Source organism: Sinocyclocheilus anshuiensis, unplaced genomic scaffold (genome assembly GCF_001515605.1).
Source record: "Sinocyclocheilus anshuiensis isolate Anshui unplaced genomic scaffold, SAMN03320099.WGS_v1.1 scaffold187, whole genome shotgun sequence".
In the NCBI taxonomy this organism is placed as follows: Eukaryota; Metazoa; Chordata; class Actinopteri; order Cypriniformes; family Cyprinidae; genus Sinocyclocheilus; species Sinocyclocheilus anshuiensis.
Window position 1 is genome coordinate 394,064 of NW_015552537.1, and position 27,236 is coordinate 421,299.

The following is a 27,236-nucleotide window of genomic DNA, read 5'->3' on the forward strand; positions in this document are numbered from 1 at the left end:
GTTCCTCCAGAGGTCATCCTCCTTTATTTAAACCATTAGCCTACCATGATTTTACCTCAGTGACTTGAGTTCAGTTTGTCTGAAACGGAGCGATTCTTCTCTCGCCCCATGCGCTAAACACATACACACCTGCCTTGATACGAAATCTGAGCGGAGATAAACTTTAGAGACCCCCGGCACCGCTTTCAACTCTTTTCCCAGGCCAGCAAGAGTCTTTGTTGATAAGCCACAGACGTCCACAAAGCTATCCAGGGATCACGAAGGCTCTGGTGCCATTTTCATTAGAGCAGATTGATGGGTTATTTGGGGCTGAAACTCAAGAGCGTTTACCTGTCTGTGCTCCCCGTCCTCTACAGATTAAGACGGATGGCACGCCATCTGATCCGCATGCAAATGTGACCACTTTTAACACACAAGGACCCCACTGATCTGACAGACCGCCGACTGCGCCCACGCATGTCTCCGCAGGCCAAGAAAGTGCACATTTGGCAAGCGCAGGCCTCCCGCTACGCGCTCCACGTTTGCAGATACACATGCGGCGATGCACTCCAACAGCAGACACGTGCCGCATGCGACGGCAGCCATGTGGCGCTCTGGGATGGGCGGCAGGAGTCGCAGCACAGCCGCTCTCTCTCTCATGCCAGGCAGGGTGCAAAGCGCATCAGCATCCCTGAACCCAACACGTATTCTGCCAGCCGGCATAGCGGGAGAAACAGCGAGGGTGAGACAGGACGCGTGTGCATGTGTGAGAGGAGTGTGTGCGCTTGCCACTATCCCAAACCAGCCAGACGCGCCACGACTCGACCGGAAGCTGTGACACCGCGAGCTGACATGTTGCGGTTGCTTGTGAAGCACGAGAGATTTAGGTGCGAAACAGATGTCAGAGATGCTGAAATACAAAACGCGTTAACCTGTGACTGCTGACAGGCCTGCCTCGCTGAGTTTATCAACAATGTGTTTATGTTGCATAACTGGGAGAAAAGTCACACGTTGACCACTCGTCCTGCCTTCATATGACCGCTTGACTTGACCAGTCTCAGTGTCAGCGGTCCTGAGAACTTTCATGTTCACAGGAATCATTACACTCTCATTGTATTTGGCATGGGGAGCTTGTTATGATGGACCCTTTTCACATTTCTGGGTTTCTCAGAAGCAGAAGTCATCATAGTTTAGTGGTTGTATAGCGGTGAATGGAAATTACAACAAATATATTTTTGTGTTTCCATTTGCAATTTTATGACTTTTCAAAAGAGGAAAACATTATTGAGAGATTGGCGGTGGTCAAATTGCGTCAATTTCTGTCCTCTGTGTGTTTTCAAAGAAAAAAACAAGTCTGTTATATATGAACATGTCAATTGTAACAGAAAAAATCATACATAATATTTTACAAGCCACAAAAAAGTTACCATTTAATGTACTGTATTTATTTTACTGTAGAGTTCCTAACAGATTCGCTGACATGCTGTCAAAGCCTTTTCATGATGACAGTAAATAAATAATTTCCAACCTCTCACATCAACCAATCTGAGATTTTATGGTCCAGAAATACTTTATGTATAAAGACATTTCCTTCACAACATACTGCTTCTGCCTTCATTCCTCTAAATACCATCATTTTATCCAACCTTAAATATCAATAGATTTTCTTTGTGTGCTTTCAAAGAAAGGACCAAACCATTATAAAACCCTGAACATGTCAAATGGTTTGCTTAAAATCACTAATATAAATCGCATAATTTTTATTCTTTATACAGCTCGTTTCCTTTCTCCTTGTCTTGGCTTTGTAAAAAAAGAAAATGTGTGCCATATAAACCTTTCTTGTCATTAAATTGGATTGCAGCTCTCACAGTGAATGTCTCTTATCTTTCAGAGAGGCAGCTGCTTCATAGGTCTATTGGAGGAAAACCACGCCGCTCTCCTGCTGTACTTCTGTGACCTTTCTGTGAATGAGGTAACGACGCGGGCATTCGTGCAACACAGCTCATGCATGACCGCCGCTGACCACCGGGGGCAGAGTTGCCCGCTCATTCGCCCGCTCGGCCGGGTCAGTAACGTGGCTCTCAGTGGAAAGTGAAAACCTGTGGAGGGCCAGGGGGTGCCGTCTTCTCCCGTGTGGAGTGGAGCATAACGACCCTCCTCCCGCGACTCGCCGGCCCTCGCCAGGGCTGTAAAAATGTCAGGAGGCAATCACTGCCCTCCCAAAGTGCTTCCTCCGCGTAACGAGGCCCCCTCCTTTAACCTGCTAATGTGCGCCACATTCAGCCTCCCTCGTCCGCAGGCTCAACTGAAACAGTTAAAAATGGCTTGAGCTTGTGGCGCTTCTTGGCTCTCCACACAATGGCTCTCGCTGCACCTGTCACTCAGTGCCACGTATAATTTATCACATTTAATTATTGCGCCACAGCTGACAGCGGTGCTGCTTCCAGTGCTGGAGAGCAGCTCATTGGTTTTGTTGTCTGATGCATCATTGACTGTTTTTACAGAGAGACAGACAGGGCGGCGGATTAGCCCTCCGGGTGCGATGCACATACATTAGCCACTTCCCGTGCCGGGAACAACACGGGGCTCAGACTATTCTAGAAAGTAATGGCATCTTGTCTTACAGGCACAGATCTATAACACTTTACAGCTTTTGGAGAGGGGCATAAGAGACCGAGATTCAAATTCTGATGCTTTCGCTTCAGTTAATTTTCACTTAAATTGGAATCTCTCAAATGATTTCAAAAGAATTAACTAATAGTACTAGATTTTTTTTTTTTAAATCACAAAGTAACCTTTTGACCACACAGAACAGGTTTTTCATCTGTGCTTCGCCTGATGGAGGGTCTGAGACTGAGAGTCTGTTCAGCACTCACAGAAGCTGCATGTGAATAAATAATCACGGTTTAGAGCTTTACCCAGTTATCAAAACCTGCCATTGAAAGATTGAGTTTAAATACTTGAAAACTGATTTGCAGACATGTTGTAAAAGCCTTTTAATGATGACAGTAAATATATAATTTCCAAGCTCTCACATCAACCAATCTGAGATTTTCTGGTCCAGGAATGCCTCATATTGGACCCACTCACTTTCACCGTCTCTAATTCAGCGCATATTGTTATAACGCTAACAGTTATCTGATGTTTTTGCTAGGCTAGGCACCAGAATACAGGAAATGGCATCTACTCCAGAAAATTTTTCTGGACCCACCCACTTTATTTTTTTGCTTCCGACGCCCATGCATCTGACCATCAGTTTACATTTGCATTCATGCTTTTAGCAGATGCATTTATGCAAAGCGGCTTATAGCAATTCATCCAAGAGCCAACAATATTCGTAATATACAATGCTGGCTTTACCCAACCAGCTGTAGGCCGTGTGTCCACCAGTGTTTTTTTCCTGTACCTAGCTTATTTTTTCAATTGTTTTCAGTGGGAGTCTATTTCACACTGAGCACTTGCCGGGTTTTTTTCTGGTCATTTGAGAGTTTAAAAATGTTCAACTTTGGGTAAAACACAGCGCTTATCACTGCAACATCCAATCACAGTGGAGGAAGGACGGGATAAATGTCACCAACTGTCTACTTCTACAACAACTGAACAACAAAATATTGCTTGGAGGAACATTTTGAAGGAACAACTAAGTAACCAAACAATCGCCATTACACTATTGCCAGCGTATGTCACATGGTAAGCACCATTGGTGAGCATGTACAGCAGGAGGTGCTCAAGCCTTCAGAGACTCCTGAACACAGTCTACAAACATCTGCATCCTCTTTGCAATCATGGGATGATCCTCAAAGCAGGGCATTCATTTGTCCTCCAAAAGCTTCAAGCTAGATTTCCATCTAGCCAGAATTCCAAGATTTCGTGCTTTGTTTTAAAAACACCTCATTCAGTCGGCACTCGGCAGATCGTCTCTGGCACTGCATCAAGTGTGTTAACGCATTGTTTTGGCGTGGTTTGGGCTGTGAAGTCCATGGCTCATTTGGCCTAAAGACAAACCTGCAGTCCTTGTGCAGCTCAAGCCCCAGCAGGAGATCTAGATTTAATGTGTCAAGCACGGTCGAAATGCTTCCAACAAACCCTATTCCACTGGCAGCTTTCGCTTTTTTCAATAAAGACTTGCTAACTTATATAGCTGACATTAAAATCTGCCAAGCTCTTGAATCGCTAAGCGTTCCTAAATAAAATACGGGATTAGAGCACATAATATAAGCAGATCGAGGAATGTTACTCTAGCATGTCACTGTTTTCAGGCAACGCTTTCGTTTTGCTGTGAGCCCAGCTGAGGTTCCTTTGAGATTAACCAAATCTGGGATAAATGTGATGACCTGAATAACAAGTGACCTGCAAAACCAAAATTAAATCTACTTCAGGTTCAACCCGTTTGGCAGCCTCAAATAACAAAAGGCCAAAAGCTGAAATAAGCTCTATAATTGGCAGCGTTGCGTGGTGTGACCGTACTGACTAACATCATTACTATCACGCTGCTTGAAGGCGAACACAACAGAAATGACCTTAATTTGTCGAATGTGAGAATGGACAGACAGACTGGAAAAGAGCAACACATGTGTTTAAAGCTCTGGCTGTCCCGGTGACCTCTGACCCCGCGATAGCCTCAGGCTGACGAGCCGCTCATGACGACGGACGTCCAGGGCTCAAGTTAATTGTGCATGTGATGAGAGCATTTGGACTTCAAAAAGCCCATGCATGGGGAATTGAGTTTTACTGGCCATGCAGTTGCCGCACTGAGCTCAAACACACACTGCGCTGCATACAGTACATACACTACACACTCCAGTGAGCTTCAGAAGCTTTCCAGCTAAAGGCTTCTGCTTAAACGCTTGAGCTTCAGGTTTGTAGACAAATAGGAGTTGTCTACAAAGTGCTTTATAAAAATGCTTCTCACATATGTTCCTCCTTCTAAAGCATCCCAGGATTCACCTCATTAAGTTTGTGTCGCGTTTTTCTTTTCTTTTTTTGCTCCACTTCCATTTGTATTTACTTAAGAATGTTTATTACATTACTGTTATTCTAACGTGGAAAATAGTCATGTTATAATAGTCATAATACAGCAGATTTGTTATAGTAAAATACTGTTATATTTACAGTTTGTGGAAGTAAAAAAAAAAAAAGAACAGAAGAGAAGTTATCTTTTAATTCACAGTAAAAAATTCACGTAAATCTACATTCCCAGAATTCCCTGTTTGACAGTTCACATTTGATGTTTTTGTTTTGTTGAATAAACTCTTTCTTCTATATTTTTTTTACATATGAGTTAGGGTTTTATGTTATGTCAAATGTTGTTTAATTCATGCTCATTGCATTATTTTATTGTCATGATGGTGTTTTGTGTTTGTTCGCACCTTCTGTATATTAATATTTATGTGGAAAAGCTGCTTGTGATGAGCTGTGATTCATTCTGTATCTTTCCCATCACCTGTTTTTGGTGGTTGCCAGTGTGTTATAAAGGTACAAAACAGATATTCCTACTTCAATAGGTTGGTAAATTAACATTAAATCAGTTAATGAAATGCAGGGTTTTACTGTAAATTTAAGTTAAACTGTAAAACTTAAAATGCTGCAATTTTTACCGCGAATTTCACAGATTCTTATGTATTTATATTTTTTTAACTGTGTGATTGGTGGATTATATAGACTAATCGGACTGAATGCTGATTTACTGGCAGTATAAGTATGATTCACTGAACTAGTTTTCATGCTGTAGAGATGAGTCATTTAAAATCCCGATACACAGAAAATGTGTCTGGTCATCGTGAAGCCTTCTCAGTGTTTCAGCAGAGTTACGCTTTAAATTTAGGATAAAGTTACTTAAATACACACAAACATTAGGATAAACACACATGTTTGTAGTTCATTAGACTCTGCGCCCACTTCAGCTTCAGCGTTTATTTATTCATATATTCATGTGATAAAAATGCTTGTACGTTGTAATTAAAGCTCACGTGTGAATGCTAGATTTGCGTATTTTTTTAAATCAACACGGCAGTCTAATAGCTCTAGGTGAAGTTTAAATTACAGCTCTGAGTTTGATTTCATATCTGAAGGGCTGATGGAGGCACTGATATGATGTTCAGAGTTGATGAGGAGCTCCTGACGCAGCGGTTATAAGACAGAAAGTCTCCGCGGAGCTCAGAGGAGAACCTGAACCTCCCAGAGGAGCACAGCTGACGAGAGATGCTCCTGAATCACAAACCACACCGACACGTCACTCCTGAGGATCCACAGACCCACGACAACCGCACAATAACACGGGGGACGGGGTTTACCTTGTGCAGAAAGACAGACAAAGCTAATAGCACAGATTTGTGATACTGACCCTTTGCTAACTCAATACGAACCAATCCTTTCTTAACTGCTGCCTTCCAACATTTTCTCAGAGAGGTTTTTTACTCTTTTCTAATGGAGGATCTGTGTGTTCAGAAAAATACAGTTTAAAATGAGGCGTTTCTCCTTTCAGTGACTGTGGGAGGCGGTTGACTCCATTCTGATTCATGTTACTGTGTAACTTCTTTAAAGAAAAATAGATACAAAATGCTTTGCATTGTCACAGTTCACTTCAGTCCCGAAAGGAAGGACGTATCATCCATTTTTACCACTTTATGCACATTTTTACTGAACAATACATTTCCAAGAAGGGTGGAGCTTAGTAATAGGTCTCTTAAAGGGACAGTTCACCCAAAAATAAAAATATCCCAAACTGTATACTGCAGAACAAAGAAGATATTTTGAAGAACGCTGGTAACCAAACTGTTTTGGTCACCATTTGGGTACCACTGACTTATAATATCTTCTTTCATGTTCCACAGAGGAGAGAAACTCAAAATGGTTTCGAACAACATGAGGGTGAGTACATGATGATCCTTTTTGAGTCACACTGTCCCTTTAAGATGATCAGCACCTGCTTTAGTCTCATGAATGATGTCATTTACTGAGCTCTGTTTCACTCAGGCTGGTCACTTTGAGGTCAGTAGGTGTCTGACACTGCTCGTCGTTTTATTCTGATGAAAAGTGACTAATCTGAGGTGTGTCAGATGTAGACTGCAGATTCCTCATGCATGTGCAAACAAAGAGAAGCGACCGGCCGGTGAACCGCTGGTGGAACAAGCAATCGTTTCTGTGCCTCAGAGTGTCCTGATGTGACTCCTGAACTCTCAGCTCAGCGAGAGCGCTGTGGAGGACTGACAGGATAACGCTCTGCCTTCAGCTCAGCCAAAGACGGGTGAAAGATTGTTAAAGTGCGACATGCTGACGGCACACGCACAGACTGATTCCCTATTTTAGACTTTTTTGTGCATGAGTGCAAAATTCATCATGACAGCAGTGCAGCTTAAGGGTTTGTGCTCATTTGCATTGCAGCACTGGAAATAGAAGCAATGCGATATTTCTCAACGCTTTGAACTGAAACTCTCAGCAGCAGTTTGAGTCCCAAGATATCAGACCGGTGGTTCTCAAGCAGAGGTGCAGTTCATCACATGAACCATCAACACAATCCACTGACCACAAACACACCACACTCACGGTCTTCTTACATATTTCAGCACAGCTTGAGTGTCCAGATGCACACGTCTGACCTGCCATCTACAGATGCACTGTCAGAAAAACAAACATGCAAAAAATAGTCAACTATTGTTATTGGCACTTCAGAGTGGTAATAATATGGTACTAATATGCACCTTTTTGAGGGGTAAATAAGGTACAAAGCTGTTGACAAGATACTGAACCTCTAATGGTACAATTTTTTTTTAACTTTTTTTCCCCAAAATTTCATAAAAAAACAAAAAATCAAATTTTTCACATATTCCTCCATATTCCTACAACATTCCTAAATATTTGCTGGACTGCACTAATTTTTTTATCTTATTTATTAATTGTTTTAACTTTCAAAATAAAAAAAGCAATAATTACTGATAAAATAATGCGAAAAACAAACCCACAATCAACAAGGAGCATTTAACCATTGTGAATAAAAAGGGAAATAATGCATTCTGGATCCATCGCAGTGCTCAGTCAGAGCATGTTGACTTATCTCTGGACGACAGACACTGAGAACTCAAACTAAGCCTGTACTCCACCGGCTGTGAGAACCAAGGTACACTGTCAGGACAATTGGTAATGCTGGTCTGAATGTGGAGCTCTTCCAAAGCGCATTCATATGCAGAAGAGACCGTGAACTGAGAACGGGAGAGAAAGGAGTGGACCACAGACTGTACGAGCCGCAGGACTGACATCCATCTGTTTACTGAATAATGCGGATGAAAGGAACAGGTTAGAGAACAGTCGGCACCATCTGCTAGTTTTACAGAAGAAAACTGAAATAATCTCTGCCTTTACAATGCAACATTTGCTCTAAATACTAGTGATGTGTTTTATGTGGAGAGTGAATGAAACTCTGAGCACTTGACTTCATGTCTCCAGTGGATTAAAACAATCATACAAGCCTTGTCTTTTTCATCCTCAAACTCTCTCCTCTGAAGCTGCAGCTGGTGCTTTTCTCTGCATTACTTCATTTCAGAGCTGCGACCTCCAACATGGGCAGAACGTGCGGTGGGCGGGGCCGCCTGGCGTCTCATTGGCTCGTATGATTCCCGCTCGCGTTTGATTGGCTGCCAATGACATCATACCAGAGACTAGTGACATCATAGCGGAGAGACGCCGTGAGGCTTCCGACGCAGTCTGAGCTCAGCTCCCTCGAGTTAGAGGAAGATGATGGGATTACTCATCCCAAACTTTCATTTGATAAAGGAAACGGCTGCAATGCGGCTCTGAAGGTTCCCCGCGGATGCGGTGCGCATCAGATCCAGCCCCGAGTCCCTGACGCTGTCCAGCTCCGCACTTGCTGAAAAAAACACCGCTGCGCTACACAAACACATTCAGACAGAGCTCGAGCTCTCCGAGAGAGGGCCTGGTGCTCTCAGTCACGCCTGATGGACTGATAGCACACTGCATGACATCATTATGCTGAGGAAAGTGAGACTGATCCGGCCACGTCACTCCTCGTCACCAAGCGCGCCAGCACGCTATTGTAACTTCAGCTAATGATGCGAACAATCATCAGTGCATTATGCAACGCTCACTCGTGTACATTCAGATGCACATCTTAACATACGTAGCTCTCTAAATTAATATTTGGAGAAGTTATGAATTACATACACGTTTTCAATGATAATGGTTTACCAAATGCGTTTTAAATGTAGGACACTCACCTTTAGTTGCTCCACTGTGTCTAGAAGTGGAAAGTAATCATTCTCATTATGGATAGTCCAATAATCCCACAGCAGAAAAATAATTAAATAAATCCTTCAAAGGACGTCCGTTTAGAACAGGAGCTCTCCAGTGCTCACAGTCCCGTGCGTGCTGGCCTATAACAGAACTCATACGAGTTTAACTTCAACGAAGAAATTATTTAATGCAGCTGAGTTCTCTGCTCTTTTGATTTTTGTTTTTTGATAAATCAGATAAATACAATGCAAATGCTCACTATTGAAACGCGTTTAATAAATGTATGTCTCAAAGTCTCCAAATCTTGGCATACAGGCCCACTTGCAGTTTGAGACACAATAGTTCGAGCTGGAAAATTATTTTGGGATTAAACACTTTCATAAAAAAATTATTTAAAAAAAATTAAACAAATAAATATATATATAAAATATTTTAAAAAATCTAAATTTTTACTAACGCCTTAATAGCTCCAGCTTTGGATATATAATTGGGTTATTTTAAGTACATTTTAAATTATTCACATGTGCACATATCGCGAATGCATTGGATTGTAGAAGCAAAAGATGGAGAGCAAAACAAAAAATCCACATGACAACTTTGTCAAAAGTAAACTAACTTTGGGTTTCCAGAGCTACAGGGCAAATGCACACACATGAAGAATTAGCGCTTATTTTAGGAGAACAAGGACATCAAATTTAAAATAAAAAGGCAAATGATCGCTTCAGAAATACTTACATGACAGTTGTCTTTAAATGTCTAATTTATTTGAAAATATTCTGGTTTAAAAGTTACATTAAAAGCAGGTATTTCAATCAGAAGTGATGCTAACTATCGTTTCCTAGGTTAAACTTATTGCAATTATTTTTTCTTTTCTTTTTTTAGCATACTAAAAAAAACACCGTTCACTGCAATATCAGCTATTTGAGGAATTGTGTGGCGTGTCCTCACACTCTGTGTTCGGCAGCTGCAGAACAAAGAGACTGCATCGTGTCTTTCTAAGTTCTGTAACAAAGGACTGAGAGCGACTGCTCATTGTACCTGTTGCTCTTTCACACAATCTGAACATCATGCATCCACCTCACGCTCACAAATCATCGTAAATGGCACCAAAAAGCATTGCATCTAATACTAAACGATTTAATAAGAAGGCATTAAAAGCACAAGTATGCTGAATTAATCAGTATGTATTCATGCGCAGATAATTGGAGATATCAACCTCGCGATTAACTACTACATCATCCGGAAGATTAAACAGAGCAATGCCTAGAGCTTCTCCTGAAACAAAACTCGTCTTTCGTTTAATATTAATTGCGAAATACTTTGCGTGCGCAATTTTCGGTCAACTTCCTTCGCCAATCAACTTTTGACAGCTTTGTCTTCCTGCGCCATCCTTAGTCCCACATGAGCCAAAAGTAGAAAATAACACTTTTTTCTCCCAAATACATCCTATCGTTTTTTCCATCCACACTTTCTTCAGATCTCATCTTCATCTATAGTTTGAGCATCTCGAGTCGCCGCTGAACAAAGGACCGCTCCTTTGCGAGCTGACGCACCAACTCTTGCAGAACTTTTCCAGATACACATCCACAGACGAAACCGATCTGAGCGCGACACAAGCTTAACCTGAGCGTGTGCCGATCACTCACCTGGGCGCTTCGCGAGGTCCTGGAAAACTTTCCCTGCATGTTTGGGTTGTGTTGATGGTCTCTTTGTCTACACGTGTGAAGGGGTTCTTGGCCGCGCCTTGTTCCTTTCAGTTCGAGTCCCGCCCTCTACATACAACTAAATATCAACACAGAGAGCAACTTACTGGAGTTACTCAGAAATCAGTGAATTATGGGGATTGTTTTGCTCTCCACGGTACAAACACGCTCAAATGCACGATGTGAAATGCAAAAAAACACGATCTCACGGCAATTCGTACATATTTTATTGGGGAAAATCGTGAAAAATCGTACGTATTTTACGGGGTGGCTAATTCGTAGGAAAGACCACCCCTAACCCCACCCCTAAACACACCCCTCCCAGAAATCAGAATGAATTAGCTACCAAATAAAATATGTAGCCTACGGATTGGTCGTGGCCCCTCAGGAAACACTGCATTTACTCAAAAATGACTTAATTAAAATATTTGTAATAAATAGTTAAATCAATGTAAATCATTGCATTCCATTGAGTTGTAGCTATATAAGTTGCCTGTATTGTAACGCACTTAAAATTCGTCTATAAGATAAATATTTCTTAGCTGTCATAATTTCCAAGTCGAAACAAAATGTTAGGGTTTCTGTTCCTGAATATATAGACGGTTTCATCGGGCGCGTGCGCCTGGCCCGAAGTTAACTTCCGGTCTGTGTGTGTTTATCAGTCTGGCTCTGGCTCCGGCTACAAACGCAGTTAAAGTTAAGGTGATGAGTAGACTGAAGTTGGGCTCAGGTGGTTGTGCTGTGGGATGTGTTTCCCATACATTTATTTATTTGTGGTGCCACAATATCAAAAATTACAGATTTTCCAAAAGGCTTCGTTGAATAAACATGAGCACATACTGCACATTTAAAAATCATAACGAGGCATGCGTGTTTTTATATCACTGTATTTCTGAAGGAAGACGATCTTTAGAAAATTTCGATGTCATTTTCATTTCATCTTGCATGTTATATGCCTGATAAAGCAGCGTTTGTGAGCTGAGCGCTGCTGTGTGTACAGCCCTTACTGGGGAAACCTCTGTTTCTCCCGCTTTAAAGCACCTCCTGCTGGCAGAGAATGAATTTGCATTTTCAGTAAGTCCATCTGATTTATGCACCAAACATATTTTGCTTGTTATTGTAAAGCCTATCTATGACAAGCAATCGATTTCTCCACTCAAATCGTCCATGTAACCGTCATTTATTAACAACTCGACAAAAGTTCTAAAACATAAATAGGCTTAGCTGGTAGCAAGTTGATACCAGAAGGGTTCAACACCCCCCAATATATCGTGTGCAAATGTGCAATACTTTATATCAGACATAAATAGTAATTCAAAACAGTGACACAAACCAGCTCCTAAAACAGAGCCAGAAAGAGACCCTCCTTATTGTGCTAGGACATTCAAAATCATTTTTTAAAACACCACACATCGAATAACATATATAAATACACCAATACACATTTCAATACAGCACAATATAAAACAAACATACATTTCAACCATATATATCACATACCTAGTACCAGCTACGACAACAGTTACTCAAGTAAATAAAACTTGTGTTTTGTTGAAACGACTTCTAGGGACATCAACATGCATGATTGATTCATTTATTTATTTATTTATATATATATATATATATATATATATATATATATTCAAATCCGACCCCCTGAATGGCATTGTTCACTGGTCAGAATACGCCTGATTCCCAGTCATCTCAATAGCAAAAATCTGCCAATTTGCCTGAATTCACACAAAGCATGACTATATCGACAAGTTCTGACACATATTACATTTAAGCGTGGCGATGTAATGTGCAATGAAATAGGCTATATTTATCTAGCTACTAATTATTATATGTTTAATGTTTAATGTCAACCTACGCGTTTTACTGCAATGTTTTAGGTGTCCTGCTAGAAAAATACAGTCATTTTAAATACAGTCCATTCGAATATAATCGATTATCAAATAATGATCAAATAAAGCTGCAGTGAAAAGATGACACATAGTGTAATGAAGCCAACGGACCTTTGGTTTAACGTCATTCTATGGTCAAATCATTAATGCACAGAAATATAGTTAGTTGAACATGTGATAAAGCACACCTGTAGGACACCTGCGTGAGGAACAGAATGCATCCATCCACTAAACATCACAGCAGATCATGCTCAAAACGAGTTTGATTTCAGAGTTTAAAGAGGTAAGCATGCAGCTGCTGAGCCAATTCTGACTAAATAAAACACAACTAAGTTATTAAGACTTAGACAAGTGTTTTTAGTAAAGCATTTTAATTCACATGCAGGTGCCACGAAAATTCAATCAGCTCAACACTGAGAAACTAGTACGCTTAACTGATAATATTTATCATATTTAATAGTTATTTAAGCAAAATATAAAAGTGTAAAAACCTCTACTTAATATGAGTAGTTAATTCTGCTCAGAACTATGGTTTGTTTGGGTTCAGATGACGTGAGATTTGATTAAGATATTTTAAGTAACTCTTGTTTATGCAAGTGCAGCAAATTTCATTTTAGAGTTTTCTCTCTCTCTCTCCCAAAAATGGCTCCTAAACATAAATGTCATTCTAAAAAAAGTCTACCATAATTTAGTTGCAGATGCCACTCATTTTTTGTATTTTGTCATTGAATGCAATGCAATGAAATGAAACAGTAAGATGTTTGCAATTTCAGAAATGTAAATTATTTTATGATGTTAATATTTAATATTGTAAACATAAAAAGAAGAGAAGATCTGACAGCCTCAAATTAGCATTTACACTACTCACCATACGTCTACAGTAAATGTTAGAGCCTTCAGATACACAATATCTCTTGCAATGACAGGAGAGCCACACTAATAGCAGTACGGACAATGCTGTGTAACAGTGACAGCAAAATGCATTTCTAGGAAACACTGATCATTCAATTTCATACTTACAATGCTAGCAAACGGCCCATTGTAAGAATATATCATTCTTAGTTAATGAGTGATATCTACCATATTTGAAACTCAAAGATAATTGTGACTGAGGCATTTTTATAACAAAGGAGAAAATATACTGGCTTACACCGTTTGAACACAGTGAAACATCTCATGCACCATGAATCACTAATTCACAAGCATCTTTACATTTTATTCCATCAATAGCATAAATAAATAAAAAATATTCAAATGTTTTTCAAATCATTATTTTTTGCACTTTTTAAACTGATACTGTATGTGGTTTACAAAAGCATTGTGTTACATGCATTCATTTCACATTTACATTTTACAGTGTATACATAAGCCTCACAGGACACACGCTGTGGGTGAAAATGCTGAAAACGGCCGTTCAAATTCGTCATCAGTCCTGTTCATCAGCTCTTCATGGTTGTCCTGACAAAAGCTTAATAGGCTGTATTTACAGCTCAGATGTTCTAGTTAATGCGGGATCAGCACACAACCAGCATCATCACACTACACCTCAGTAACAAACTGTGCTTGAGCTCAAAGGTACTTCCTCAACCTTCATTTAATATGCAAATGTCCACTGTTTTTCAAAATTATGGGATTGGTAGAGAGACGCTCTTTTACATGTAAGCATTTCAGTGTCACAGAGTCCCGTGTTTTAGAGTGCAGTTTTAGATCAGGATGCCCCTGTATTTGAACCATTTGGATGTTTTTTTCCATTATTATTATTATTGCATGTAGGCCATTTGAATTATTACAATAAACACATTCAGTACCAAACTGTACACACAAAAAAAATCAATCTTGTTCATTCTCAAAGATAAAGCATAAAAATTCAAGTTCAATATAATATATAATTAGGCCAGTTGTTGACAATATTATAAAATGTATATTTTCCTGATTAATTATCACTTTCACTTTCTAATCCCACAAGCTATTGACTGAAACAAAAAAATCAAGAAAACCAGTACAGTGTTACTCTTTCTGCATTAATAACTGTAGCAACAGAAGCAACAACATATGATCAGTAAAAGGAATCAAATCTATTCTGCTTACAATGATTTTTTAGGCCTATATTTCATGAAAGATACTATAAACATGTGAGACCGGCTCTGCTGTGATTGTGTAAGGCAGTGAAAATGGAGAAACCAGTGCTTGTCTTCTTTTACACTCGAGTTGCTGCCAGAAGTGTCTGATGAAAGCTAAACCTTTTTTTCTTTTTATGGAGGAAACAGTAATGTAATGTGCTGCCTACAATGACTGCACCCACGCGAAACTGCACCGAGGCTACTTACAATGTAATATCTGAGCTTTCTTTCACTGCAGTCCTCAGACACAGGCAGGTTTCTCTGCACTTCTTGTCTGACACCCCTCCCTCTGGAGAACAGATCTGGCCAAAGAGCCCTGCTGAGCTGCTCATCGGCTGCTCTGGAAACTCCCACACCACGGCCAGAGCAATGTGCACAGACTGTACAATGCAGAATCTTCTATTGGGCGTGCAACAACAGCAAAGCTTCGTTTGAATGCATGCACTTCCAGTGCCACATGGTTTGCTTATATGCATTCTTAAATGTAGTCACATATACCGCACTGTGCGCGTTTAATGGCAGTACAGGAGCAATATCATGCATTCGGTTGTCTCTGGCGGGCGATAGCAGCCCATCCCCCTCTCTGAGAGCCCAGACTTTCTGGGAAGGGGAGGGAGAGTCTGCCAGACAGCCAGCCAGTCACTGAGTGCATCAAGCCACATGGATCACCTTTCAGTGCGCTCTGTGGAGATGCGCCTGTGTGCATTCATAATCAAGGAGCATGCGAACTCCAGTGACCTGGCACACGCACAATAAATTAATTTACACTTATAAACTTGCTCAGATATAAAGGCCACTTACAGTAAGCAACGCACAGCTGCTGTTACGTGAGCGTTAAAAAATCGTTGAGGCAGGTAATATGTGCTTTGCAAGTCCAAACAGACAAGGCAGACGGTTCAACTGACGCACAGGGGACACGCCCACTTATGCAAATGAGAAAGCGAGTCAACGGCGCAGTGTTTAGGGTTCAGTTCCAGCTGAGTTTATTTCCTTTATGAAAAAGTTCTGTACAGGAGTATATGAACAATCTGACAGTCAGTGACTTGACACAATAAGCTGGCATGTTTTTCTTCTTTTCTTTCTTTTTTTTTTTTAACACAACAGCTATAAACCTGAATCGGAAATACAAATCTATTCACCATGCCTTAAGATACTAAAACAATTAGCTATACTTACATCGTAGCTTTTGTTTTTCAGCGCGTTGCCGGGCGGGAGCCTTCACACTGTGGCTTATTTTACAAACAAACACTTGTCTGTTATCCCTTCTGCTCAGTGTTCTTCCTCAGGCGTATTTCCTCAACTTTCCCTAGTTCAGCACGTGAGCCGTGAACACCAAGTTAGAAATGGTGGACTCCAGCCAGTCCCCTGAAATCATCTCGCTCACCTCCGGCGTGCAGTAGTCGGGGAACTCGAAATGAGAAGCCCCGGACTCGAAGTGCATGTCGAAGTCTCTGTCCAGCACCGACGAGCCGATGCTTCCCAGGGACATGCTGTCAAAGCCTGGGCTCGGGTTAACGTCCAGCATGTCGTCGTCGAGTTCCTCGTCGGAGGAAGAGGAGAACTGCGATGAAGAGGAGGACGAGTGACACACACACACACACACACTGCCTCGGTCCTAAACCCATTGGAGAGATGTTTGGCTGCCTTCTGGAAGAGTCTGCAGTGATTCCCCTGTGGTTCACGTCCATATATACCACAGCTCACTGTTCCCTGGGGAGCTCTGAGTGTGACAGAAGAAGGTGGCAGGCGTCCAGACGAAGCTCTTGTTTTGAGCTCACTAATGCAAGTGCATGCAAGCATGCTGAGAGTGGGGCGATACGGGTTACAGACTCACCTGATCCAGCGCATGTGATGCTGACACCTGCAATGACAAGTAGAGATCAAATGCTCAAGTTCTGTGATTTTGTGGCCAGCATCAGACAGTGAAATATGTAGGATGTAATTCTGTTCAATGTAAGACCAACTTATATGTCAAAGGCTCTTGAATTCTCTGCAGACCCACACCACCCTAAAATACAATAAAATAAGAAAGAACTGAGAAAAAACACAATGAAAATAGCTTTTTGTTACACTTTCTATCGTAGAATAAATTAAACTTTAACTGCACGGAAAACAGAAAAATAAAACAAAAGCCAAACAAAATATCAATAGATTTCTGGAAGTGCAAAAGCGGAGCCTGCAAATTGACACATTTTCCAGTGAAACAACGAAGTGACTCAACACCAATTACAGGCAAACGTCAAGCTCTTCACACCTGATGGGCAAGGGAGAAACTGAAATAGAGAAATAAGGGTTAAAGAATGTGTGTTACTGAAGGAGAGGGACCTCGTAGTCCATCTGCTCTCAATTTACCGTCTCAATTTGCCTTTGTATTTAACATGAATGTTAAGGAAACGTGTATGCAAAACACTCAGCATTGTCTGGCCATCATGTTTTGTTATTGTGTTTGGAAATTGGGGCAGATGTGTTTGCCATGCATTCAAAAGCAGAAATGAAATTCAGAAGTGGAATTAACGTCATCTTTCTGTTCTTCCTCTTCTTATGGCAGAAGTTTTCTTTTAAAATCTATTGTTATGTACACCTGTCTCATCTGACAGTATGTGAACTTGATAATGCCGATGAACAATAATGGGAGAATATGACTTTAACACAACTAGTGTGAGAGTAGTCAACACTTGTGACTTCTGTAAGAAACTCTGTGTACATTTACATTAATTAATTCAGCAGATGCTTTCATCCAAAACAGCTCACAGATTAGAGACTTGGCTGTTGGGGAAGGGCTGGGACATCATTCCACACGGAGGTACAGTGATTTTTTCCAAAAGCTTATTTTGGTAGTGTTCACTGTGATTTTGAAATATCTAGAGATTCAGTGACGACTTGATTATAGTATAGTTCTGTTGGTGCTAAAGCTGTGTCTTTAATAGACAAACACCTTCAGTGTTGTCCATTTAATGTCCACATGTTGATAATATATACAGTATAACATTATGAAATGCCAAACTAGAATTTTGTAAGAGTGCAGAAACTGAAACCTGCCTTTGAGCAAGGTCTATCAAATATTGATTTGCACTAAATGCTGCTTTACACCGCTCCTGTGTACATGAGAAAGTGTGATATTATAAAAGCCATTTTCAGAAGAAATTCAGGCCTTTTAATTCATGTATTGAGTATGAAACTGAGAGCGGTGTTGTTGAGCAAGTGGAGTTGGCCAGACGAGGCAGGTGTTTTGGTCAATTACAGAGGCATATGGAGTATTAACACCTTCACCTGTCCACAGCTCCTCAGAAGTGACCTTAGAGCACTGAACAATTACCAGACCGCGGTCTTTCCCCCATTCAGCCTGTCAGATGAGCTCTCGCGTTTGCTCTCCTGCATTGGTCTTGACCTTACCAAAGTGCGTGGGTTTCAGAAAGTCTGTGAGGTTTAGACGGATTGTGTGCATTCATGCTTGGGTTTTTGAGCATTGTGTTACAGCAGGTATAGAGAAAGGATGCCTTCTGTGGTTTGTTGCACAATGGAAAAGCACAAAAGGTTCCTCTCTGTGTTTTATAGATCAGACTAGAAAGGGGTAAAGGCAGTGTTGTGAGAGTAATCAATGGCCAGTCAGTTGTCTAATAAAAATCTGTCCATAGTGTTGATGACCTAGGTGTGACTAGACACTGTTTCACTCAGCTGACATTCATTTTTCCCCTTCTTTTTCATGTTTGGTAAAGAGTGGTGGAGCTGGTCATCGGTGAGCAGCTGTCACAGACAGACTTGAACTTGCAACCTTTGCCACTGAATGCAAGAAATATTCCATCTCATATCCAGGGAGGCAGAGTCTCCCTATAGATATCAGCGCTATCAGAAGCCCGAAGCCTTTAGAGTGTCAGGACCGGGCCGGACGGTCGGATGCATTGGCCAGGGATTCCCTGTCCTTTCATTCTCCGTGTCTGGGAAGACGCTGAGCGATGGCAGATGTGTCAGCTGATCCGTCATCATTCGGCTGCTGCGGCTCTGGTTTGCACGGGCGTCTCTGGGCAGAGTCGGACTGCTCGTGTTTCGCTCCTCTCTCCACTCAGACGCACTGCGGCAGCCACTGCACACACACACACACACACACACACACACCGCACTCGCTTCTGTTTTTAGGAGGGAGGGAGTGGGACGGCTCTCTTGTCTTGTCTCTCCCAAACTATTCCTTCTTCAAGTCTCTTCTCGCTTGGAAGGCTTTCTTCGGAGAACGCAAACATGCCTGGGAAGTTTGGAGGCAGATTTCTGAAAAAGCTTGGATCTATACACTTGGTTTCCATGAGGAATACAGCATTTCCCCAAAGAGTGTGTGCGCTTGCAGGAGATCCCAGAGGAACGAGCGTTCTTGAAGGAGGGAAAGCATTGTCTTTTGGATTGTTGGGATGGACTCGGATAATGTTTCTGCTTCAAATGTAAGACTTTGACCACAGGCCTCTCCCAGCCGGACCTATCCCGTTCTCGGACACATGCAATCATCCCGTAACTGGATAATAGATTCCCGGAGTCCTGCTTTCAGCGGGTGAATCGGTGAGAGAGCTGCCCCAGACGAGCTGACCTAAATCGATCCCAGTGCTGTCTGGAAGCGGCGAGTGAGAGAGAGCGAGAGCTCCTTTCCAGCGGATCTGCTCTCCGCCAGCAGCATCATGTGGAGAATCGGAGGGACTGCAGACTCTCTCTCTTGCTCTGTTCCCTGAGCTGCTGGAGGGAAACTGGCACGCCTTGCCACATCTCTTGGGGATCAGCTCCTTTCCAACTGTTCCTTCCTCGTCTCCTCCAGCAGTGATCAATCAGTCAGGCTCTGGCGGCAGTTTCATGGTGAATTAGTTGCTGCTCTGAGCCGCTCTTATCAGCCGGTGCTGAGGGAACACATCTACCTGGGCTGGGACACGGACGTCTGCGTCTGTGGAGCTGTGAGCGAGGGACGGTCTGGGCACGACAAGCTCACGGATTACGGCAGGAGTGTATCCTTCTGCTCTCTTCCCTCTCCACCTCCTGTTTTTACTGTGAGTGTATTATGCTTATGTCTCTCTCTCTTCCTCTCTCTCTCTGGCACACACACACACTCATCTGTTCTCTCTGTGCTCATCTCAGTCTCTGTTGGCTGATCTGTGAAGGGTGTTTTGCGGCTATCAGAGATGATATTTTTTACAGGAGCTCAGAAAACGTGAACACTTGAGGAGGGAAACCATGTGTAATGTAATGTAAACAGCAGGAATCAATGGGCGGCAGTGGCTCTTTGTATTTAATGTTATGTATTAAAATAACTAGTTTTACCACAACAATGATTTACAGCTGAAGAAAATCTCCTGACCTGAGACAGCAGTTGCAGAAATGTGCCTGCTGAGCAAAGAACATAATGAAAAATATATTGTATTTTAGTTACTGACATGTTTATACAGCAATTAATAGTTACAGAAATTGTATATCTAAAATATATTTTGCCAGTTTAAATCCTTATTCTGGTTACAACTGGAACACATTTTAGAACATCAGACATGTGTTGTTCTTGTTGGCATTTAAAAGTCTGATTTTTATTGCAGTTCTCTGAGATTAAGACATTGATCATAAGTCAGATATACAAACAAAGACAAACGTAAGATGCAGACATACAAGATAGTAATATGGTTCAGTTTTCTCGGTCATATGTCTGATCTCCTTTAAATATTGTTGTAATGTGAGATTTCATTGGGATTTTTAAGTGCCTCTTGTTTTGTTATACATTTCCATGTACTTTGTATTAAAGAAATGCACATCATTTCATGAAATAATTATGAATAAAGACTGAGTCTTTGTTGAAATCAAATGTAGCTTGGTGTTTCTTTATGCATTCTGTTCAGTCTTGTGTCTCCAGTCAAATGTACCACAGTGCCATTGTTCAAGATTTGAGTTCTCATAAATTGTTGAAATGAAAACTTTTTTTCATTAAAAGTACCAAAGGGTAAACTATGCACCCATTCTGAGCTAATATACAAAACGTGGTAATATGTTTAACAGTCTCATCTCTGTTCTTCACCCTTGAACTGCATCCAGATCATGTATAACAGATAAACCAAGCGTCTGTATAATTACAGGCGCTCTATCTCTATCACACACTCGTGTGATCGTAATACCACTGGCCTTTCTGATGCCATGTATTGTATTATATGTGTACGAGCTAAAGCTTGTCCATCACATTAGCTCATCTTGTGTTTCAGACTCGAAATCACCTGATTGGTCGCCCACTAAATGCTGGAGATTGTTGTCAATCTGTTCAGGTGTTGAGATGTTTTGCAGTGGGACTCATTGAGTGTGATAGTGTCATCATGGTATTATGGCATGTTTTCCCAATTTCAGTGAATATGTTAAAGCTAAAGTGCATCATTTTTACATGTTTAAATGCTTTCTCACTATGAATAAGACATGATCAGTTCTCATAAAAAGTGTAACTCTGTGATGCTTAATTTGAAAACATTGATCTGTATTTTGATCCTGATCCTGAACAAAACAACAACACTGACTCAACTAATGGAGTGAGATTATGACAGTCTTAGCTGTTTTTCACAATGAAGGATATGTTCAGGAACACCTTTTGATGATTTGCAGTTCTGTTTGGTGACTCTTATTGTGCAGAAATTATTTAATAGTTAAGCATCTAAATGTCAAACATAGCTTTATGCATGCAAGCAAATCATCTGAAACAGACATCTGTGTTTGCATTAATTATATGCACACTATTTGACGATTTCCATCCAGTAGCAAATGTCACATGTACGTCTGTATGCACAGACCAGTGCGGTGACCACAGTCTCTACAGTCACAGTCCCTCTTCTCAGATTAATAGAAATTCTTTGACATTTCAGTAAAATGTCCTCACATCATGCCAGCACATAATGAGCATTCACCACATTCCATACGAAGAGTGAGTATTCTATTATGTAAAAACGAAACACTGCCACTTGCGGAAATGGTGACATTTAAAGAACACAAGCATAATTCTGATGTTGAATGTCATGTTTTTGGTTTGAGACACAGGGTGCTTATGGATCAATATCTGAATAAACAAGCCTCTGGTTTCATAACGCTCTGCTGTCTGCTCTTTATGTTTTAACACATTGGGAAACAGCAGAACGGTTGTTATGCTCTTGTGAGAGATGGCAGGAAAATGTGACAAACAGCAGCATGATGATTAATCAGATTTTCTTGTTTGCATCAGATGTTCTCAAACGGAACGACTAGTGTCCGTCAAACGTGAAATTAGTGTCAGCGCTGGCAGTGAATCTCTGCGCTCAGCTTATGCTCCTCTGGACGTGATGCTCGTTTATCATTCAGCACCGTCTGAAAAAAGATGATCTGTCACTCACATCCCAGCTTTCAGCTTTGGCTTCATTTCAGCAGCTGTAGCAGAGCTCTGTCAGATCGTGCCAGTAATCACATGACAGCAGGAGACGCTATTAAAGCACTGGGATTTCTAAAAACATTACCAGCAACAAATGTGGAGTGGAGAGGTCAAAAGATTTAGAAAGTGGAACTGAAAAGAATAATACTTTGTATTTTGCCAATGCATTTCGGTACACAGGCCTTGCTAAAAGTGCAAGTGAAAGAAATTTATTTTTATAAAGAAATTATTTTGTATTTCATTTTCATCAATTCATATAGGTGTAAATATTTTAACTTATTTTTTCATATATTTTCTTGTTTTATCGGGTTTCTTTTTTTTTCTTTTTCTTGTTTTTTGTTTTGCATAAGATGTTAGTTTGACTTTCAGCACAAAAACCGAAGCTGTTGGCGTGTTGTGTGATTGTTCCTGTGACATGCTATGTGATTGGTGGATACTATTCCATCTGACTTTCCTATTGGTTAATTGTACGTTTGAATCTTGTTTTGTATTTAAATTAGTTTCTTTTAGCTCTGATGAAGGCCTGTCTTCCGAAACATGTCAGAAACTGGAACTGAAAAGAGTAACCCTTTTTTATTTTGACTTCTCCACTCCACAAGTGTTACTGATATTGCTTTAAATACCTTTGGTGCTTTGTTTTATGCAAGTTGCACTAGAATAACCACACAAAAGCTCTGCTAAAAAAGCACTGGAAACGCATGCAGAAATCTCTTGTTTTCAATTAATCATCTAGAGGAACCTGAAGACGTTGCATGTTAATCATGCTTCTTTGTTTCTGTCTGCTGTCTGAGATCTGCTGCTCTGGATTTCAGGTAGAATGTGAAATGATCTCCACAGGAACTCGCCGTATGTTTCCATCCGATCGGTCAATCCCCATGCAAACATTTCCACGCAGGTGGTCTGTCAGCACTCAGTTCTTCAGCATCAGCCAGGTTTCAGATACAGATGATGGACGTGTTTGATATGCAGTTCGTCTGCAGGTCTGGATGTAATTATACGGGAAGGATCTGATCATGGGCGGACACACGCCTCCGGTCAGCTCAATCTGAGCTCAGTCCCTAGAGACCTGAGAAGAGTGATGGCGCAGAGGCAGAGATGTGCCGTCGCATGTGAGGCGGCAGGAAGTGTGAATTAGCAGGAAGTGGAATGGAGCGAGAGAGACGGCTCGCCTTAGCAAGCAGATGGACTCATTATTGAGATGATGGGGAACGTGAAGGCATTAGCCAAGCATCAGAGCGCCCCTGCTATTACCATCTCACAGAGATCACGTCCACGACGGCAGACATATGTTAGCGCTCTGTCAAACATCAGCAGAAACACAAGCACAGAGAACAACATCTAAACAACAGCATAATACGGTAATTATGCAAAAGGATCTGGACATCTATACATGTGTAAATATCATTAGATTACGAACTAAATATCAATGTGCCAGCACTCAAAATACTAATTTTGCTGCTTGTTAAAATGAGCTGAAACACAAGTTAATTGTACTCAACAGAAAAAGTTACATGAACTCAATATCTGATTAATATCAAGCAGAACTCATTGTCATTTTCCCAGCATGTTTTGCTTTGGACTGTTAAAAGAGCGTAAATGTTGAATTAATTGTAATTTTGTGACAATCTTTTAAAATCAACTGATAACAGACAGGTAGGCAGTCGCGGCCTAATGCTTGGAGCGACAGACTTGTAATCCAAAGGTCGCAGGTTCGAGTCTCGGTACCGGCAGGGATTGTAGGTGACCAGCGCTCTCTTCCACCCTCAATACCACGACTGAGGTGAGACCCGTGAGCAAGAACCGGACCCCCAACTGCTGCCTGGACGCTGCAGCAATATGGCTGCCCACTGCTCTGGGTGTGTGTGTTCACTACTCGCTGCGTGTGTGTTCACTACTTACTGCTGTGTGCGTGTTCATTACTCACTGCTCTGTAGGGCTGTCAAAATGGCTGAAAAACTAAATTCAAATTTTGTACTTAAATATTATCAATAATCGAATTATATTAAAATTGAAAAGGCATAATTTCAGTTAGGGGAAAAAAAAGCTCTTGGTTTCTCTTCTGAGGCCACAAGAGGGCGCATCGAGCAAAATATTATGCACGTTTCTTCAAAGCATAATAAAATAACACGACTATCTTTGAAAAAAGTGCATAATGTTTAAAATAATGTTTAAACACCTTATATAATTAATAAAGTTGCTTAAACAATTAGAAACAAAACAGCATCATACATGTATGTATAGTTTAATACAAAGGACCGAAAACCAATCACAAAGAGTACTTTCTTTATTTAAAAACATGAGATACAGTGGGATGGGGGAAAACCTTTTTCTGCAATATTTTGAATGAACAATGTATCAGCGCCGCATCTAGTGTGTTCAACTGGATAGGCTAAAAATAGCATTAAAATGCAATGACACTTACATCGTCATCGCACGCTGATAAGACTGCCTGACGCACACCTAAAATTCGAATGCAACGTTTTTGCATTCGAATGTGGATTTTTATTTTAAATTCGATGAATATTCGAAATTCTAAAAAAAAATTGACAGCCCTACTGCTCTGTGTATGTGCGTGTGTGTGTTCACTACTCACTGCTGTGTGTGTGTGTGTTCACTACTCACTGCTGTGTGTGTGTGTGTGTGTGTGTGTGTGTGTGTGTGGGTTCACTGCTGTGTGTGTGTGTGTGTGTGTGTGTGTGTGTGTGTGTGTTCACTACTCACTGCTGTCAGTGCGCGCGCGTGTGCGTGTGTGTGTGCGTGTGTGATGCTACAGCATCTCCCACGCATATCATCTCCTTGCGTGGGAGATGATATGTAAAAACTTCCTCATCTATGCCTGTGCTCTAATTCCATTCAGCCTTCAAGCTTCGAGACACTTTCCATTTCATTTTCACCGATGACTGAAGCTGTGTGTGTCTGTCCGTCGTGTGCCGGTTGTCTGCATTAAATAAGGCAGAGTGTGTTTAAAGCGCGTCTGTCCTCAGGCAGCAGGTGAAGGAGCTTGTCCTGTAATGTCCTGCTGACCTTTTCTTCTGTCTCAAACCTGTGTGGATCTACTGCAGCTCCTGCTGGATTTAGTTTAGACTCTTACGGGAGATGGCAGGAGGAGAGGCCTGCTGGAAATTGGATTGCGGCTGCTGGCGTCCCTTGAGTCACTGACTTTTAATTGGACGGCTGCTTTTTGTTCAGATATTAGCATGAGTAATGTGGCTTTATAACGACCTCCGTGACTTCTCAAGGTGACAGGGACTTTAATCTCTCTCTCTCTCTCTCTCTCCTCTTGCCTTGTTGAGCTAGAAGCGCTTTCTGTCTCTCTGCCGTCACGGTCTATTGTGAAAGTCGAGCAGGGCTGGAGGGAAGTGAAAAAAGGAACACCCTGCGATCCGTCTTTCAACACCTTGAGCTTCTCTCCGATCCTCACGCCACTCGTCTCATTAAACTCCCACTGAGCGTCCATGAAAGAGTCTCACAGTAGTTACAAATAATGGCTTTTGCTCCTTCTCACCTGGCAGTGATTAATATTTCCTTATAAATAGCTTTTCATTATGAAGTAAATCCAAGGAAAAGTAATTTGTTACTGAAAGACCAGTTTCACCCATTTACATTTTAAAATGTAAAATATCCTTTTCAAATCCTGTCGGAATAATAGGATGAATAAGCAAAGAACTAAAACAGGGAATATGTTTAGGCGTGTGTGTGTGTGTATCAGTGGGAATGATAATATGGGTTTTTAAGAGCGTTTTACACTGTTGCCAGTTAAACTCAGATCTGTTCTATATCATGAAGAAATGATGCTGGACTCAGATCACGGATCATTCTCTCACATAGTGAAGCTTCATATGAAGTGATCACTGCAGCTCGACCTGAAGAAGCACAGAATCAAAAAGAAAAAAACTTTTTGCTTGCATTTATTCAGTTTCATTATGTAAACAGACAAATGAAGGTTGTGATTTTTTCACAGTATGTGCACTTACATGTGCTTACAGCTCACTAAGAAAATACTGGGTAATATAAGGCAACTAGAGAGTTAGGACCTAGTTATTACGCAGTTATTGCAATTACTATAATAAGTACATAGTATGTAAATGCAGAACAGGACTGGAAAATGAAGTGCTGCGCAAATGAATAAAATATCGCTTCCTTCTCATTTGCATTTTTTTTTGTTATTAAATTCATGTATATGAGATGTATAATCAAAAAACTCAATATTCAAAAACAGCTGGAAAGACTATAAAATGACTTCAGTTGATTATAAAAGATAAACAAATAAACATGGATAAACATGTAACGTTTCAAATAATTTTATGCCAATCACACTCACATTAAAGATTTCTAGAGCCGAGCGTACAGTAACTAGAGAATATTTACATGACCTTTCCAGGCCTGAATGTTTCCTGATGTTTCCTGCTTTTCCGTGTTTGTGGGAATCCTCATCAGATCAGTCCTTGTTGAGTGTAATACTTTGCTATTCTGTATGTTTCTCCTTCAGAATGAATACATTCAGCTAAATTTATGTATTTAAAAATTATTCTTAAAGACTTGTGGCACAGAGATTAAGCTTTTTTCCATGAATTCTGCAAGAAATGGCCTCGACATCAAGAACAGAGCATTCTGTGTTGCTGCAGTACTGTTGACCGGAATATGTGTGTGTGTGTGTGTACACACTCAGACACACACTGATGTTCTGATCAATACTGGATGTCCAGCCTTACCATGAATTACTCTTTACATTACCTCATCAACTGCTGGTTTTATAGAGATGAGGCAATATGCCAACAATTGGATCAAGGTTCCTGTAAACCCTTCACAGTATGGCTGATGCACTCACTCAGCCGTTCTCCTCACATAGGGTGCATGTATTTACTGAGCCCAGGGGAACAACCGAACAACAGAG

General features: G+C 41.0%; 1 protein-coding gene and 1 long non-coding RNA gene across 2 annotated transcripts in view; both read right to left on the reverse strand.

Annotated features, from left to right (window-relative positions):
* Positions 1-11,109, reverse strand: part of LOC107663804 (uncharacterized) — a 60,160-nt gene extending 49,051 nt beyond the window's left edge. The window contains exons 1-2 of the long non-coding RNA XR_001631387.1: positions 10,872-11,109; positions 9,210-9,365 (exon numbers count right to left, since the gene is read on the reverse strand). This is a non-coding gene — a long non-coding RNA (uncharacterized LOC107663804). The remainder of the gene's footprint in view (positions 1-9,209; positions 9,366-10,871) is intronic.
* Positions 11,110-16,133: 5,024 nt separating this feature from the next.
* Positions 16,134-16,752, reverse strand: LOC107663794 (transcription factor SOX-4-like). Its single transcript, XM_016454124.1, has 2 exons — positions 16,657-16,752; positions 16,134-16,567 (listed from the first exon to the last, which is right to left on the reverse strand). Exons 1-2 carry the CDS (start codon positions 16,750-16,752, stop codon positions 16,259-16,261), a joined length of 405 nt encoding a protein of 134 aa, XP_016309610.1. The 3' UTR covers positions 16,134-16,258.
* Positions 16,753-27,236: the final 10,484 nt, after the last annotated feature.